The sequence below is a fragment of the Cherax quadricarinatus genome, chromosome 60 (genome assembly GCF_038502225.1).
Source record: "Cherax quadricarinatus isolate ZL_2023a chromosome 60, ASM3850222v1, whole genome shotgun sequence".
Taxonomy (NCBI): Eukaryota; Metazoa; Arthropoda; class Malacostraca; order Decapoda; family Parastacidae; genus Cherax; species Cherax quadricarinatus.
In genome coordinates, this window is record NC_091351.1 from 15246822 (window position 1) to 15260080 (window position 13259).

The 13259-nt window shown below is 41.8% G+C and overlaps 1 protein-coding gene across 1 annotated transcript; it reads left to right on the forward strand.

The window, feature by feature from the left end:
* The first annotated feature begins 763 nt into the window (after positions 1 to 763).
* Positions 764 to 11074, forward strand: mms4 (Methyl methanesulfonate sensitivity 4). Its single transcript, XM_070097832.1, has 3 exons — positions 764 to 920; positions 2501 to 2690; positions 10851 to 11074. Exons 1-3 carry the CDS (start codon positions 874 to 876, stop codon positions 11025 to 11027), a joined length of 414 nt encoding a protein of 137 aa, XP_069953933.1. The 5' UTR covers positions 764 to 873; the 3' UTR covers positions 11028 to 11074.
* Positions 11075 to 13259: the final 2185 nt, after the last annotated feature.

Sequence of the window (13259 nt, forward strand, 5' to 3'; positions counted from 1 at the left end):
TTTAATGCTTTTTTATTGATTGTGGCTGTGCAATAAACCACCATGGGCCCAAAGAAACTTCCTTGTGGCACCCCTTTGGTAAAGAAAGCGAGAAACACCATAGAAGTGAAGAAAGAAATTGTACAAAAATACGAGGCAGTGCGCCACAGTGGTGGAGGCAGTGGTTGAGGTAGTGATTGAGGCAGTGGTTGAGGTAGTGGTTGAGGCATTGGTAGAAGCAGTAGTGGAGGCAGTGGTTGAGGTAGTGATTGAGGCAGTGGTTGAGGTAGTGGTTGAGGCATTGGTGGAGGCAGTGGTGGAGGCAGTGGTTGAGGCAATGAGACGTCCTCCCTCTTTCCTCCTCCCTAGCTTCCAGATACCAAGAAGAGTCTTCAATAAAGGTATGTAAATGTGATTTTAAATGTTTGTTTATCTATTTCATTACTCATTTAATTACTATATGTATTTATAATTGTTTTGCATATGTAAAAGTATAGTTATTCTTTAAAAAATGTGGATTTTGTTAATATTTTTTTTTGTCTGGAAGGATTAATTGGATTTATGCTATTTCTTATGGGAAATATTGCTTTGACTTTAGGCTGTTTCGACTTTAGGCCTAGCTCCTGGAACAGATTACGGCCAAATCTCGGAGTTCCACTGTATTTCATTACAGTTTGGGTAAAAATTCTTTTAAATGAATATTATGTGCAGGATTTTGGGAAAGTCTTGCTTTGTTAATAATTTTTTGCAAATAAGATACATAAGCTGGGCATTTTGTTTGAAAAATGAACCATCTTTTTTTTTGTCAGAGTTGACATAGAGACTGCCCTCGTGAGTGCACAGCTGCAGTGTAGCCTCAATCACAGATTATTGGAGGATGCTAATAAAGTAGCCATGTTTATTCTCCAAGTTACCAAAGCTGTGGCTGAAGCACCTTTCAAGTAAGTATTTTATGAAGTGTTAATGTCCATTACAGTGAACCCTCCATTAACGGACTTTGGAAATATGGACCGAAATCTGCTGGGTCAGTAGATTTCAAAACAATGGATAAAGTTCTTTGGTTGCATAATTGTTCATTATTGTTACAATCAGAGCAAGACGATCTTTTCTCTATCCACCACAGTTGCCATTACTGGCCACCTGCTCTGCAAGTTAGTCTATTAAATAGAGCATTTAATGTACTTATGTACTTTTTGTCTTCATATACCAAACATTGTGAGCCAATATTCTGTTTTCTAATCAGTTTTTTGCTTACGTCTTCATATAGACTGAATATGTCAGAGCCCAGATGTGACATTATTAGCGAGATAAAGAATAATACTCAAAGTAAAAACATTGAAACTGTTTTTTTTTCTTTATCTGATTGTCCACGTCTTACATAGGTGCAGGATGACCTTCAGAAGTAAACACTTTCACCATCACTCATTCCTTAGCTGTCAGTGTACAATAATATGATGACAGTAATTTAGTTAAGAAAAACCTATTATTATTATTATTATTATTATTATTATTATTATTATTATTATTATAGGTTTTTTGTTACCATCATCATCATCATCTCCTCCTCCTCCATCTCCTCCTCCTCCATCTCCTCCTCCTCCTCCATCTCCTCCTCCATCTCCTCCTCCATCTCCCTCCCTCCATCTCCCTCCCTCCATCTCCCTACCCTCATCTCCCTACATTCATCTCCCTCCCTCCATCTCCTTTCCCTCGCCTCCCTAATCTCTTCTCCCTCCCTCCATCTCCCTCCTCCCTCATCTCCCTACCCTCATCTCCCTCCCTCCATCTCCCTCCCTCCATCTCCCTACCCTCATCTCCCTCCCTCCATCTCCCTACCCTCATCTCCATTCCTCCATCTCCCTAGCTTCATCTCCCTACCCTCATCTCCCTCCCTCCATCTCCCTCCCTCCCTCCCTCCCTCCCTCCCTCCCTCCCTCCCTCCCTCCCTCCCTTCCCTTCCCTTCCCTTCCCTTCCCTTCCCTTTCCTTTCCTTTCCTTCCCTTCCCTTCCCTTTCCTTCCCCCCATATGGGTCATCACTACATGCAAATGATAGTTTATTGATATGAACTTTTATCTGCCTTATTGCATGCAACATTGTTCAGCCAACATTGAATTAAAATTAATTAGAGTCTGAGGGGTCCCATATTGCTAATCATCTGCTGGTCTTTCAATTTTCAGAGTGGCAGACACCACCTAACATTGAATTTCAAAGTGGCAGACAACACCTAGCATTGAATTTCAAAATGGTAGACAACACCTAGCATTGAATTTGTGGCAGACAATACTTAGCATTGAATTTCAAATTGACAGACAACACCTAGCATTGAGTTTTTTTTTTCCTGAACCATGTTCTTAATCTATCTTAGATAATGAAGATTTTCCTTGTAGATTAACTCAGATACAAATCTTACTTATATATGTGCATTATGAGCAAGAAAAGTTGACATTAAGTAAAAGTCAGTGAAAGTACTTAACTGCTGAGATATTGTAGTTTTGTTAGCTATATTATTTTTCCTGCAGACATGAAAAGGGAAAACCATCATTTTCTTGGTATGCTGAAGGAAGCAGTACAAACACTGTGAAGGTAGACAAATCAGGAGTGGGCTTGCTAAAACTCTGGCATCAACAGCTTCGGCAGTTTAACAATGTTGGAGTGGAAGTTGCACAGGCAATTGCTGGCGAGTACCCCTCTCCTCAGGCCTTGATCCAGGTAACTGATTAATGCCATTTATAACACAGTAAGATTTTTTTTACTTCAGGGTTGGAATAGGAAACCAAATACAGTGGACCCCCGCTTAACGAACTTTTTTCATTCCAGTAGTATGTTCAGGTGCCAGTACTGACCGAATTTTTCCCCATAAGGAATATTGTGAAGTAGATTAGTCCATTTCAGACCCCCAAACATACACGTACAAACGCACTTACATAAATACACTTACATAATTGGTCGCATTTGGAGGTGATCGTTAAGCGGGGGTCCACTGTATGTGGTAGACTATTTCATGTGCTAGGATTTATTAAGTAAATGCTACTTTGTAATTACTGTACCTGTTTGTAGTTAGAGAAGTAAAATTTTTAACACTGGCAGTAGGATGACCCATAAAAAAGAAACATTTGTGCCATTGCTCACTCCATCACTGTTGCCAGAGGCCAGAGGCAGTGTACCTATTAGGTGTAGATAAATAATTCAGAGAACTGACAAGTTGCTCATGTGTCTAATTTATCACCTATAAGGGTAGTAGGTTGGTAGACAGCAACCACCCAGGGAAGTACAGTGGACCCCCGGTTAACGATATTTTTTCAATCCAGAAGTATGTTCAGGTGCCATTACTGACCGAATTTGTTCCCATAAAGAATATTGTGAAGTAGATTAGTCCATTTCAGACCCCCAAACATACACATACAAACGCACTTACATAAATACACATACATAATTGGTCGCATTCGGAGGTGATTGTTATGCGGGGGTCCACTGTACTACCGTCCTGCCAGATGACTGTGAAACAGAAACCTGTAACTGTTTTGCATGATGATAAGATTGTTGGTTTCTTTTTCTGTCTCATAAACACGCTAGATAACAGGAATATCTTGCTACTTCTACTTACACTTTGGTCACACTTTACAGACACGCACATGCATATATATATACATACATCTAGGTTTTTCTCCTTTTTCTAAATAACTCTTGTTCTTCTTTATTTCTTCTATTGTCCATGGGGAAGTGGAAAAGAATCTTTCCTCCGTAAGTCATGCGTGTCGTATGAGGCGACTAAAATGCCGGGAGCAATGGGCTAGTAACCCCTTCTCCTGTAGACATTTACTAAAAAAGAGAAGAAGAAAAACTTTATAAAACTGGGATGCTTGAATGTGCGTGGATGTAGTGCGGATGACAAGAAACAGATGATTGCTGATGTTATGAATGAAAAGAAGTTGGATGTCCTGGCCCTAAGCGAAACAAAGCTGAAGGGGGTAGGGGAGTTTCGGTGGGGGGAAATAAATGGGATTAAATCTGGAGTATCTGAGAGAGTTAGAGCAAAGGAAGGGGTAGCAGTAATATTGAAGGATCAGTTATGGAAGGAGAAAAGAGAATATGAATGTGTAAATTCAAGAATTATGTGGATTAAAGTAAAGGTTGGATGCGAGAAGTGGGTCATAATAAGCGTGTATGCACCTGGAGAAGAGAGGAATGCAGAGGAGAGAGAGAGATTTTGGGAGATGTTAAGTGAATGTATAGGAGCCTTTGAACCAAGTGAGAGAGTAATTGTGGTAGGGGACCTGAATGCTAAAGTAGGAGAAACTTTTAGAGAGGGTGTGGTAGGTAAGTTTGGGGTGCCAGGTGTAAATGATAATGGGAGCCCTTTGATTGAACTTTGTATAGAAAGGGGTTTAGTTATAGGTAATACATATTTTAAGAAAAAGAGGATAAATAAGTATACAAGATATGATGTAGGGCGAAATGACAGTAGTTTGTTGGATTATGTATTGGTAGATAAAGGACTGTTGAGTAGACTTCAGGATGTACATGTTTATAGAGGGGCCACAGATATATCAGATCACTTTCTAGTTGTAGCTACACAGAGAGTAAAAGGTAGATGGAATACAAGGGAAGAGAGAGGTGAAGGTTTATAAACTAAAAGAGGAGGCAGTTAGGGTAAAATATAAACAGCTATTGGAGGATAGATAGGCTAATGAGAGCATAGGCAATGGGGTCGAAGAGGTATGGGGTAGGTTTAAAAATGTAGTGTTAGAGTGTTCAGCAGAAGTTTGTGGTTACAGGAAAGTGAGTGCGGGAGGGAAGAGGAGCGATTGGTGGAATGATGTAAAGAGAGTAGTAAGGGAGAAAAAGTTAGCATATGAGAAGTTTTTACAAAGTAGATGTGATGCAAGGAGGGAAGAGTATATGGAGAAAAAGAGATAGAGGTTAAGAGAGTGGTGAAGCAATGTAAAAAGAGAGCAAATGAGAGAGTGGGTGAGATGTTATCAACAAATTTTGTTGAAAATAAGAAAAAGTTTTGGAGTGAGATTAACAAGTTAAGAAAGCCTAGAGAACAAATGGATTTGTCAGTTAAAAATAGGAGAGGAGAGTTATTAAATGGAGAGTTAGAGGTATTGGGAAGATGGAGGGAATATTTTGAGGAATTGTTAAATGTTGATGAAGATAGGGAAGCTGTGATTTCGTGTATAGGGCAAGGAGGAATAACATCTTGTAGAGTGAGGAAGAGCCAGTTGTGAGTGTGGGGGAAGTTCGTGAGGCAGTAGGTAAAATGAAAGGGGGTAAGGCAGCCGGGATTGATGGGATAAAGATAGAAATGTTAAAAGCAGGTGGGGATATAGTTTTGGAGTGGTTGGTGCAATTATTTAATAAATGTATGGAAGAGGGTAAGGTACCTAGGGATTGGCAGAGAGCATGCATAGTTCCTTTGTATAAAGGCAAAGGGGAAAAAAGAGAGTGCAAAAATTATAGGGGGATAAGTCTGTTGAGTATACCTGGTAAAGTGTATGGTAGAGTTATTATTGAAAGAATTAAGAGTAAGACGGAGAATAGGATAGCAGATGAACAAGGAGGCTTTAGGAAAGGTAGGGGATGTGTGGACCAGGTGTTTACAGTGAAACATATAAGTGAACAGTATTTAGATAAGGCTAAAGAGGTCTTTGTGGCATTTATGGATTTGGAAAAGGCGTATGACAGGGTGGATAGGGGGGCAATGTGGCAGATGTTGCAGGTGTATGGTGTAGGAGGTAGGTTACTGAAAGCAGTGAAGAGTTTTTACGAGGATAGTGAGGCTCAAGTTAGAGTATGTAGGAAAGAGGGAAATTATTTCCCAGTAAAAGTAGGCCTTAGACAAGGATGTGTGATGTCACCGTGGTTGTTTAATATATTTATAGATGGGGTTGTAAGAGAAGTAAATGCGAGGGTCTTGGCAAGAGGTGTGGAGTTAAAAGATAAAGAATCACACATAAAGTGGGAGTTGTCACAGTTGCTCTTTGCTGATGACACTGTGCTCTTGGGAGATTCTGAAGAGAAGTTGCAGAGATTGGTGGATGAATTTGGTAGGGTGTGTAAAAGAAGAAAATTAAAAGTGAATACAGGAAAGAGTAAGGTAATGAGGATAACAAAAAGATTAGGTGATGAAAGATTGGATATCAGATTGGAGGGAGAGAGTATGGAGGAGGTGAATGTATTCAGATATTTGGGAGTGGACGTGTCAGCGGATGGGTCTATGAAAGATGAGGTGAATCATAGAATTGATGAGGGGAAAAGGGTGAGTGGTGCACTTAGGAGTCTGTGGAGACAAAGAACTTTGTCCTTGGAGGCAAAGAGGGGAATGTATGAGAGTATAGTTTTACCAACGCTCTTATATGGGTGTGAAGCATGGGTGATGAATGTTGCAGTGAGGAGAAGGCTGGAGGCAGTGGAGATGTCATGTCTGAGGGCAATGTGTGGTGTGAATATAATGCAGAGAATTCGTAGTTTGGAAGTTAGGAGAAGGTGCGGGATTACCAAAACTGTTGTCCAGAGGGCTGAGGAAGGGTTGTTGAAGTGGTTCGGACATGTAGAGAGAATGGAGCGAAACAGAGTGACTTCAAGAGTGTATCAGTCTGTAGTGGAAGGAAGGCAGGGTAGGGGTCGGCCTAGGAAAGGTTGGAGGGAGGGGGTAAAGGAGGTTTTGTGTGCGAGGGGCTTGGACTTCCAGCAGGCATGTGTGAGCGTGTTTGATAGGAGTGAATGGAGACAAATGGTTTTTAATACTTGACGTGCTGTTGGAGTGTGAGCAAAGTAACATTTATGAAGGGGTTCAGGGAAACCGGCAGGCCGGACTTGAGTCCTGGAGATGGGAAGTACAGTGCCTGCACTCTGAAGGAGGGGTGTTAATGTTGCAGTTTAAAAACTGTAGTGTAAAGCACCCTTCTGGCAAGACAGTGATGGAGTGAATGATGGTGAAAGTTTTTCTTTTTCGGGCCACCCTGCCTTGGTGGGAATCGGCCTGGAGTTATCCTGGAGTGTGATAATAATAATAAAAAAAATAAGGGTCATACAGCACTATGCTGCTGAGGAAAAAAATTGATTTGTGGGGAAGAACATTGGATGAAAGGATGGCAATGGCAATTGAAGCAAATCTATGTCATTTAGGAAATGACAGAGTATCAGCAGCAAAGGTGTAATTGCCAGAGACAATAGACAGAATGTATCAGGGCATTGGAGGTCTTTGAAATGAAGTTTGCATATTTTATGATTAACAGGGAGATTGATGAAGAAATGTTATTATCAGAGTGGCTTTGCATGCCTCTCTCTGCGATGTTCATGAGAGTCTTGTGTGCCCACTGAATATACATGCAAGTATCATTTCCCATAATTGACAGCAATGGTGGGAGGACAGGAAAAGCCCACTGGTGTACTGCTGTTGTGATTTATATTTCATGCCATGCCACTAGGCAGGTGCTGCCATCTTGTGGGCATAGGCCTATCTTGAGCTCACTGCATGAGTTGCTGCCTCATTCTCACTTTAACAACAGACAGCCTAGAGGCGAGATGTGCTCTCTGTTCCACTCTCTCCTTTGAGGTTATGGGACCTGACTAGCCTAGCATAGAACACACTGTCTGTACCATAACCAAATAAATATAGGCTTTCCTCCGAAGAAGTTTTACCCCATCAGAAATAACATCTTTATACATGGTGGTAGGCTACAACGGACAGACATGAGTCACAGTGAAACTTGCCCCAAAGGAAGTGATTGCAAAGTATCACAGAAGCAGAAACAGTTTAGGCAAAGATAAAATTAAGACCTGAAGATCATAAAATAGACAATGGGAAAGGGAGGCTTATAGGGAACAGATGATATATTACTTTCCTGCAGGTAGCAGAATAATTCAGTGAATATTGATATGATAACCTAGAGTACTGAACATCAGTACACTTCAGGAACATATTTTCATTGCATGAGGCATCTGAATATGGGGCAACAGATTGCCAGAAACAGCAACATCAGCAGTATAATGAAGCTTATTTTGTGAAGACAAATACAAATACAACCCCTTCTCCTGTATATATTACTAAATAAAAGGAGAAACTTTAGTTTTTTCTTTTGGGCCACCCCACCTCAGTGGGATACGGCTGGTACGTTGAAAGAAGAAGAAGAAATACAAATATGAGAGAACTGGGAGATCAACAGGTAATCAATGAGAACCAGAAAAATCAGGAGGCATTGATGTGACACAGGATACCTGAAGAGATCCATATGGAAGATAACAAGTCAAGGGAAGGAGAAACATTAAGAGAATACAATGAAGTTTCTGCAGCAGAAGATGCACTGCCATCTAAGGTAGGCCACTTACAGGCAGGAGAAGACCACTTTGGAAGAGGCCATTACAGCAGTAGCTGCAGTGCATGGAGTGATGTTTTCCAGTGTCTCTGCTGCAGTGATATCCTGGATCTCATTTGAAACAGGAAATGGCTGGGAATGATAGACAGGCAGAGGAGAGCACAACCATGCATGAAGTGTCAGCACCATGAGAGAGAGGGAAGAGCTCTTAGCTCTTTCATGTATTAGCCATGTTCCAGTCCACCACATAAGCAGCAATCTAGTGTGCCTTCTTTTTATAATTGTTGACAGAAGAAAGGGTCCATAGACCTCCATCTTAGCCAGTATGATAAATGCTAAAGAATCTAGGATGGAATAACCACTGAAGACAAGAAAGACAACAAACAAGAAAAAAGGATCAGGAAATAATTGTTTGCCAGATGAGCAGTAGATGGGTGGGAGCTTTGTAAGTTTTTACTGTCTTTTTACAGATGTCAGAGGGACAGGCAGAGGCATCATGTGCCTTTTGCAGGTAGGTAGAGAGTCCATAGTACTGGACACACAAGACTTGAGAAGATATAGCTGACAGGGTATTAGGATCATGTGTCCAAGGAAAGAGCTGGGAAATTGTTGTGCACTGAAAGAACAGGAACAGAGGTTGATGTTTGAAGGTCAGGACAGTGGGGGATGTGAGAATTGGGATAGGCAGAAGGTAGCATCACGACTATATGAGATAAACAACAGCTTCTTTAAGTGGCATGGATCCATCCCCCCCCTCTCTCTCCCTCTCTCCCTCTCTGTCTCTCTCCCTCTCTGTCTCTCTCCCTCTCTGTCTCTCTCTTTTTTTTTTTTTTTTTTTTTTTTTTACACAGGGTTTGACAAGGTTAAGGATCCCTAGCTTTATTGACAGCTATTTACAGGTTAAGGATTCCTAACTTTATTGGCAAGCTAAGAGCTGTTACCTACATCAGCTCATTTGAAAGCATTTTTATTGTTATAAGACATAAAAGTAGGGAACAGGATGAAGTTGGAGCCATCTGTGGGCCTGCATTTTCATTTGATCAACTGACGTTATCTCGTTGACATCATTATGCTGTACGAATGTGTTCCATACTCGAGTCATCCTGGGTGTATATGATCTCAGATAGAGTGATGTTCTGGAGAAGGGTACAACCAGAGTGAAGTTGCTGCTTTCTGCCCATCTTATGGCATAAAAGCTTGTTTCTCGCTGTCCTCGAAGTGGATCCAAGTGTGGTACTTTGACAATATTGGCCTTGTACATAACAGTAAGGCCACCCACAACCCTCCTGTGTTGAAGGCTCTGCTGAAATGGCAGATCTATCCAGGATGGGTCCAGGCAAGAGATGAGATGTCTTGCTCGATTCTCTACTCTGTCAAGCAGTTGCAGATGAGAGGGGGGGGCAGGCAAACCAAGAAAGTGGAGCATACTCAAGGTGTGAGCATACTTGTGCCTCATACAGAATCTTGCAACCCCTACTGTCGAGCAAATGCGAGATATGGCGAAGTGCTGTAAGCTTCCTGGCTGCCTTGTTTGCTAGATTTACAACATGGTTCTTCATGGTTAGTTTGGAGTCAAATTTCACCCCAAGGATATCAACTTCTTTTCCAGGTGCCAACACCCTCCCATTCATCCTTACTACTGCACCAGCATTATCATCATGGTGCCTAGAGATGATCATCATTTGCATTTTCTCATGTGCAAATGTTACTTGCCATCTATTTCCCCAAGCTGATATGGCTCTTAGCCGGTGATTGATGTAGCTTAGAGCAGCTGGCATATCTCTCTCTCTCTCTCTCTCTCTCTCTCTCTCTCTCTCTCTCTCTCTCTCTCTCTCTCTCTCTCTCTCTGTCTCTCTGTCTCTCTGTCTCTCTGTCTCTCTGTCTCTCTCTCTCTCTCTCTCTCTCTCTCTCTCTCTCTCTCTCTCTCTCTCTCTCTCTGTCTCACACACACACACACACACACACACACACACACACACACACACACACACACACACACACACACACACACACACACACACACACACACACACACACACACACACACACACACAGGGTTTGACAAGGTTAAGGATCCCTAGCTTTATTGACAAGATATTTACAAGTTAAGGATTCCTAACTTTATTGGCAAGCTAAGAGCTGTTACCTACATCAGCTCATTTGAAAGCATTTTTATTGTTATGAGACATACAAGTAGGGAACAGGATGAAGTTGGAGCCATCTGTGGACCAACATTTTCATTTGATCAACTGACTTTATCTCGTTGACATCATTATGCTGTACGAATGTGTTCCATACTCGAGTCCTCTCTCTCTCTCTCTCTCTGTGTGTGTGTGTGTGTGTGTGTGTGTGTGTGTGTGTGTGTGTGTATATTTGTCTATGTCTGGCACATCCTTCTATTTCCATTACATTACGACTATTAAATTCTTTTATCCTTCTGTCATTCCATATAGTATTCATCCCTCATGAACTTCAGTGCTGAAACTGTAGTACTTTACAAGTAAGTTACATGTAAGAAACATACTCATAATCATAACATTTTTTGCAGTCATACAGAAAATGCCAAACATTTCGAGATGCATCACTGCTGCTTGCGGATATTCCTGTTCGGCGGGGAGCTGGTCCTCTTGTTTCCACAAGAAGAGTTGGTCCAGAGCTCTCAAAGAAGATCCATTTATTTTTCACAACGACAGATCCAGAAGTCAGTTTAGGGCAGACATTATGAAACTTGCAGATAAATTACTGAATGTAATAAAATAAATTTTTTAGATGCTTATTCTTTCATCTACCTAGAGAAGCACAATACAATACCTTTCCTTGCAGTTATTATTTTATTATTGAGAAGTGCTAAATCTGTAGGTGTCATACAGTGCCTGGGATGTAGGTGGTAATCAGGTTTGATCTTAGGAAGGAGAGAGTTGACCTAGTTCCTTGGATTAAAAGCCCTTCAATGCCAAACAATCAAAAAGAAAAATGGGTTGCTAGAGAGCTGGACAGACAACCAGGGAATGAGTCTGCAAAGGAAGATTGGGTAGCAGAGCTCATGAAAAGGGAACATAAGTGGGGAAGGAAGCTAAAAGAGCTTATCATGAAAATGGAGGACAGGATAGCTGCACAGACTAGGAAGTGGGAGATACAAGTCACAGCAGCAGAGGCTAATATACAGAAATTAGAAGAGGAACTGAAAAGTTTGAAACAGCCTAAAGAACTAAAGAGCAATGTGGGAATAACATCAGAAACTGCTACCTTAATCACAAACAAGGGGACCATAGGGAAAAAAGGAGTGAAATTGTATGCAGAGACTCTATCAGACCATCTTGGAGCCTGTGAAAAAAAGAGGATCACATCAGGAACAATCGAGGTGGCTGCAGAAAATGGAAGAGCTAAGCTATGTGTAGAGGCCCTAACAGACCACAGCTGTGCCCAGGGAAAGCTGAGAAGGAAAAATGACAGACCACTGGGCCCAGGGACAACAGTCAGTGAAAAGATTGAAGAAAGGAAAGCTGCAATGGAGGCAACTAAATCGAATCAGGGGATACATAGTGGTGCAGTGGAAGAATGAAAGGGAGAGATCAGTCTTTGCTTATGGGCTCCAGGAAGTTGAAGGGAAAACTTATGAAGCAAGAAGACAAGGAGGGAGAGAAGCAATTGAAACCATCATGAAAGCAATAGATGACAATACCCAGCTGGCAAATTTTCTGAGAATAGGGGGGTTTTGCAAGAGGAAGACACTGATCTTTCAAAGTGATTTTCAAGGCAGAATTGGCTAAAAACAGGATCCTGCAGGAGAAGCAAAATTAAGGGACATGTTGGCATACCGAAGGCTGTATCTCGATCATGACAGAACATGAGAAGAAAAGCAGAAACTGAAAGAGAGGGTACAGAGATGAAAGGAGGAAAGAGAGGTGAATTTGGAGATGGTCAGGAGAACCTAGACTCAGGAGGAAGTTCAAATGCAACCTCCCTCCCAGCCACCTAGGAGGGTTTGCAAGAGGAAGACACTGATCTGTCAAAGTGATTTTCAAGGCAGAATTGGCTCAAAACAGGATCCTGCAGGAGAAAGCAAGATTAACCCTTAAACTGTCCACGCGTAGATATACGTTGACGTGTGGCAGGCTCCGAACGTAGACCTACGTTTTTTTTTTACATGCTTTAAATGAGGAAAATCAAGGTCAGAGCGCTGTGCACATGAACATAGATTTATGTTTGGACAGTTTAAGGGTTAAGGGACATGTCGGCATACTGGAGGCTGTATCTCAATCACAACAGAACATTAGAAGAAAGGCAGAAACTGAAAGAGAGGGTACAAAGACGAAATGAGGAAAAGGGAGGTGAAGATAGAGATGGTCAGGAGAACCCAGATTCAGGAGGAAGTTCAAATACAACCTCCCTCCCAACCACCTAGAGAAGCCTTCCAACTAGGACAACCCCAATGCAACCAAACATTCTAAACCAAAATACACATGCCATACCCAATGCCCCCATCCACCTCATTACAAACTCCACCTTCACAGCAACCACCCATAGTTCCTTATCAGGTCTCCCGCTTCCCCAACCCCAACGTACTCCCCAGACCACAGTTTTAGAAAAGTTGGTTTGGTATACAAATACATTTAGTGAGGAGTGACATGAAAGAGTCAAAGAGGCATCTCCAGACATAATAGCACTCACAGAAAAAACTCGCCAGGATAACAGATGCAACCTTTCCACCCGGATATCACATCCTCAGGAAAGATAGAGGGAGCAGAGGGGGAGGAGTAGTTGCACTGCTCATTAAAAACTGGTGGGGATTTGAGTTAATGGATGGAATGGACAAAAGGGACTACATAGGAACAGTCTAGTCTGAGGGCCATAAGGTGGTAATTGCAATAATGTACAACCTGCCACAGAACTGCAGGTGGCCAAGAGAAGAATATGAGAGCAACAGAGCAATGGTAGACACACTAGCTGAGGTGGC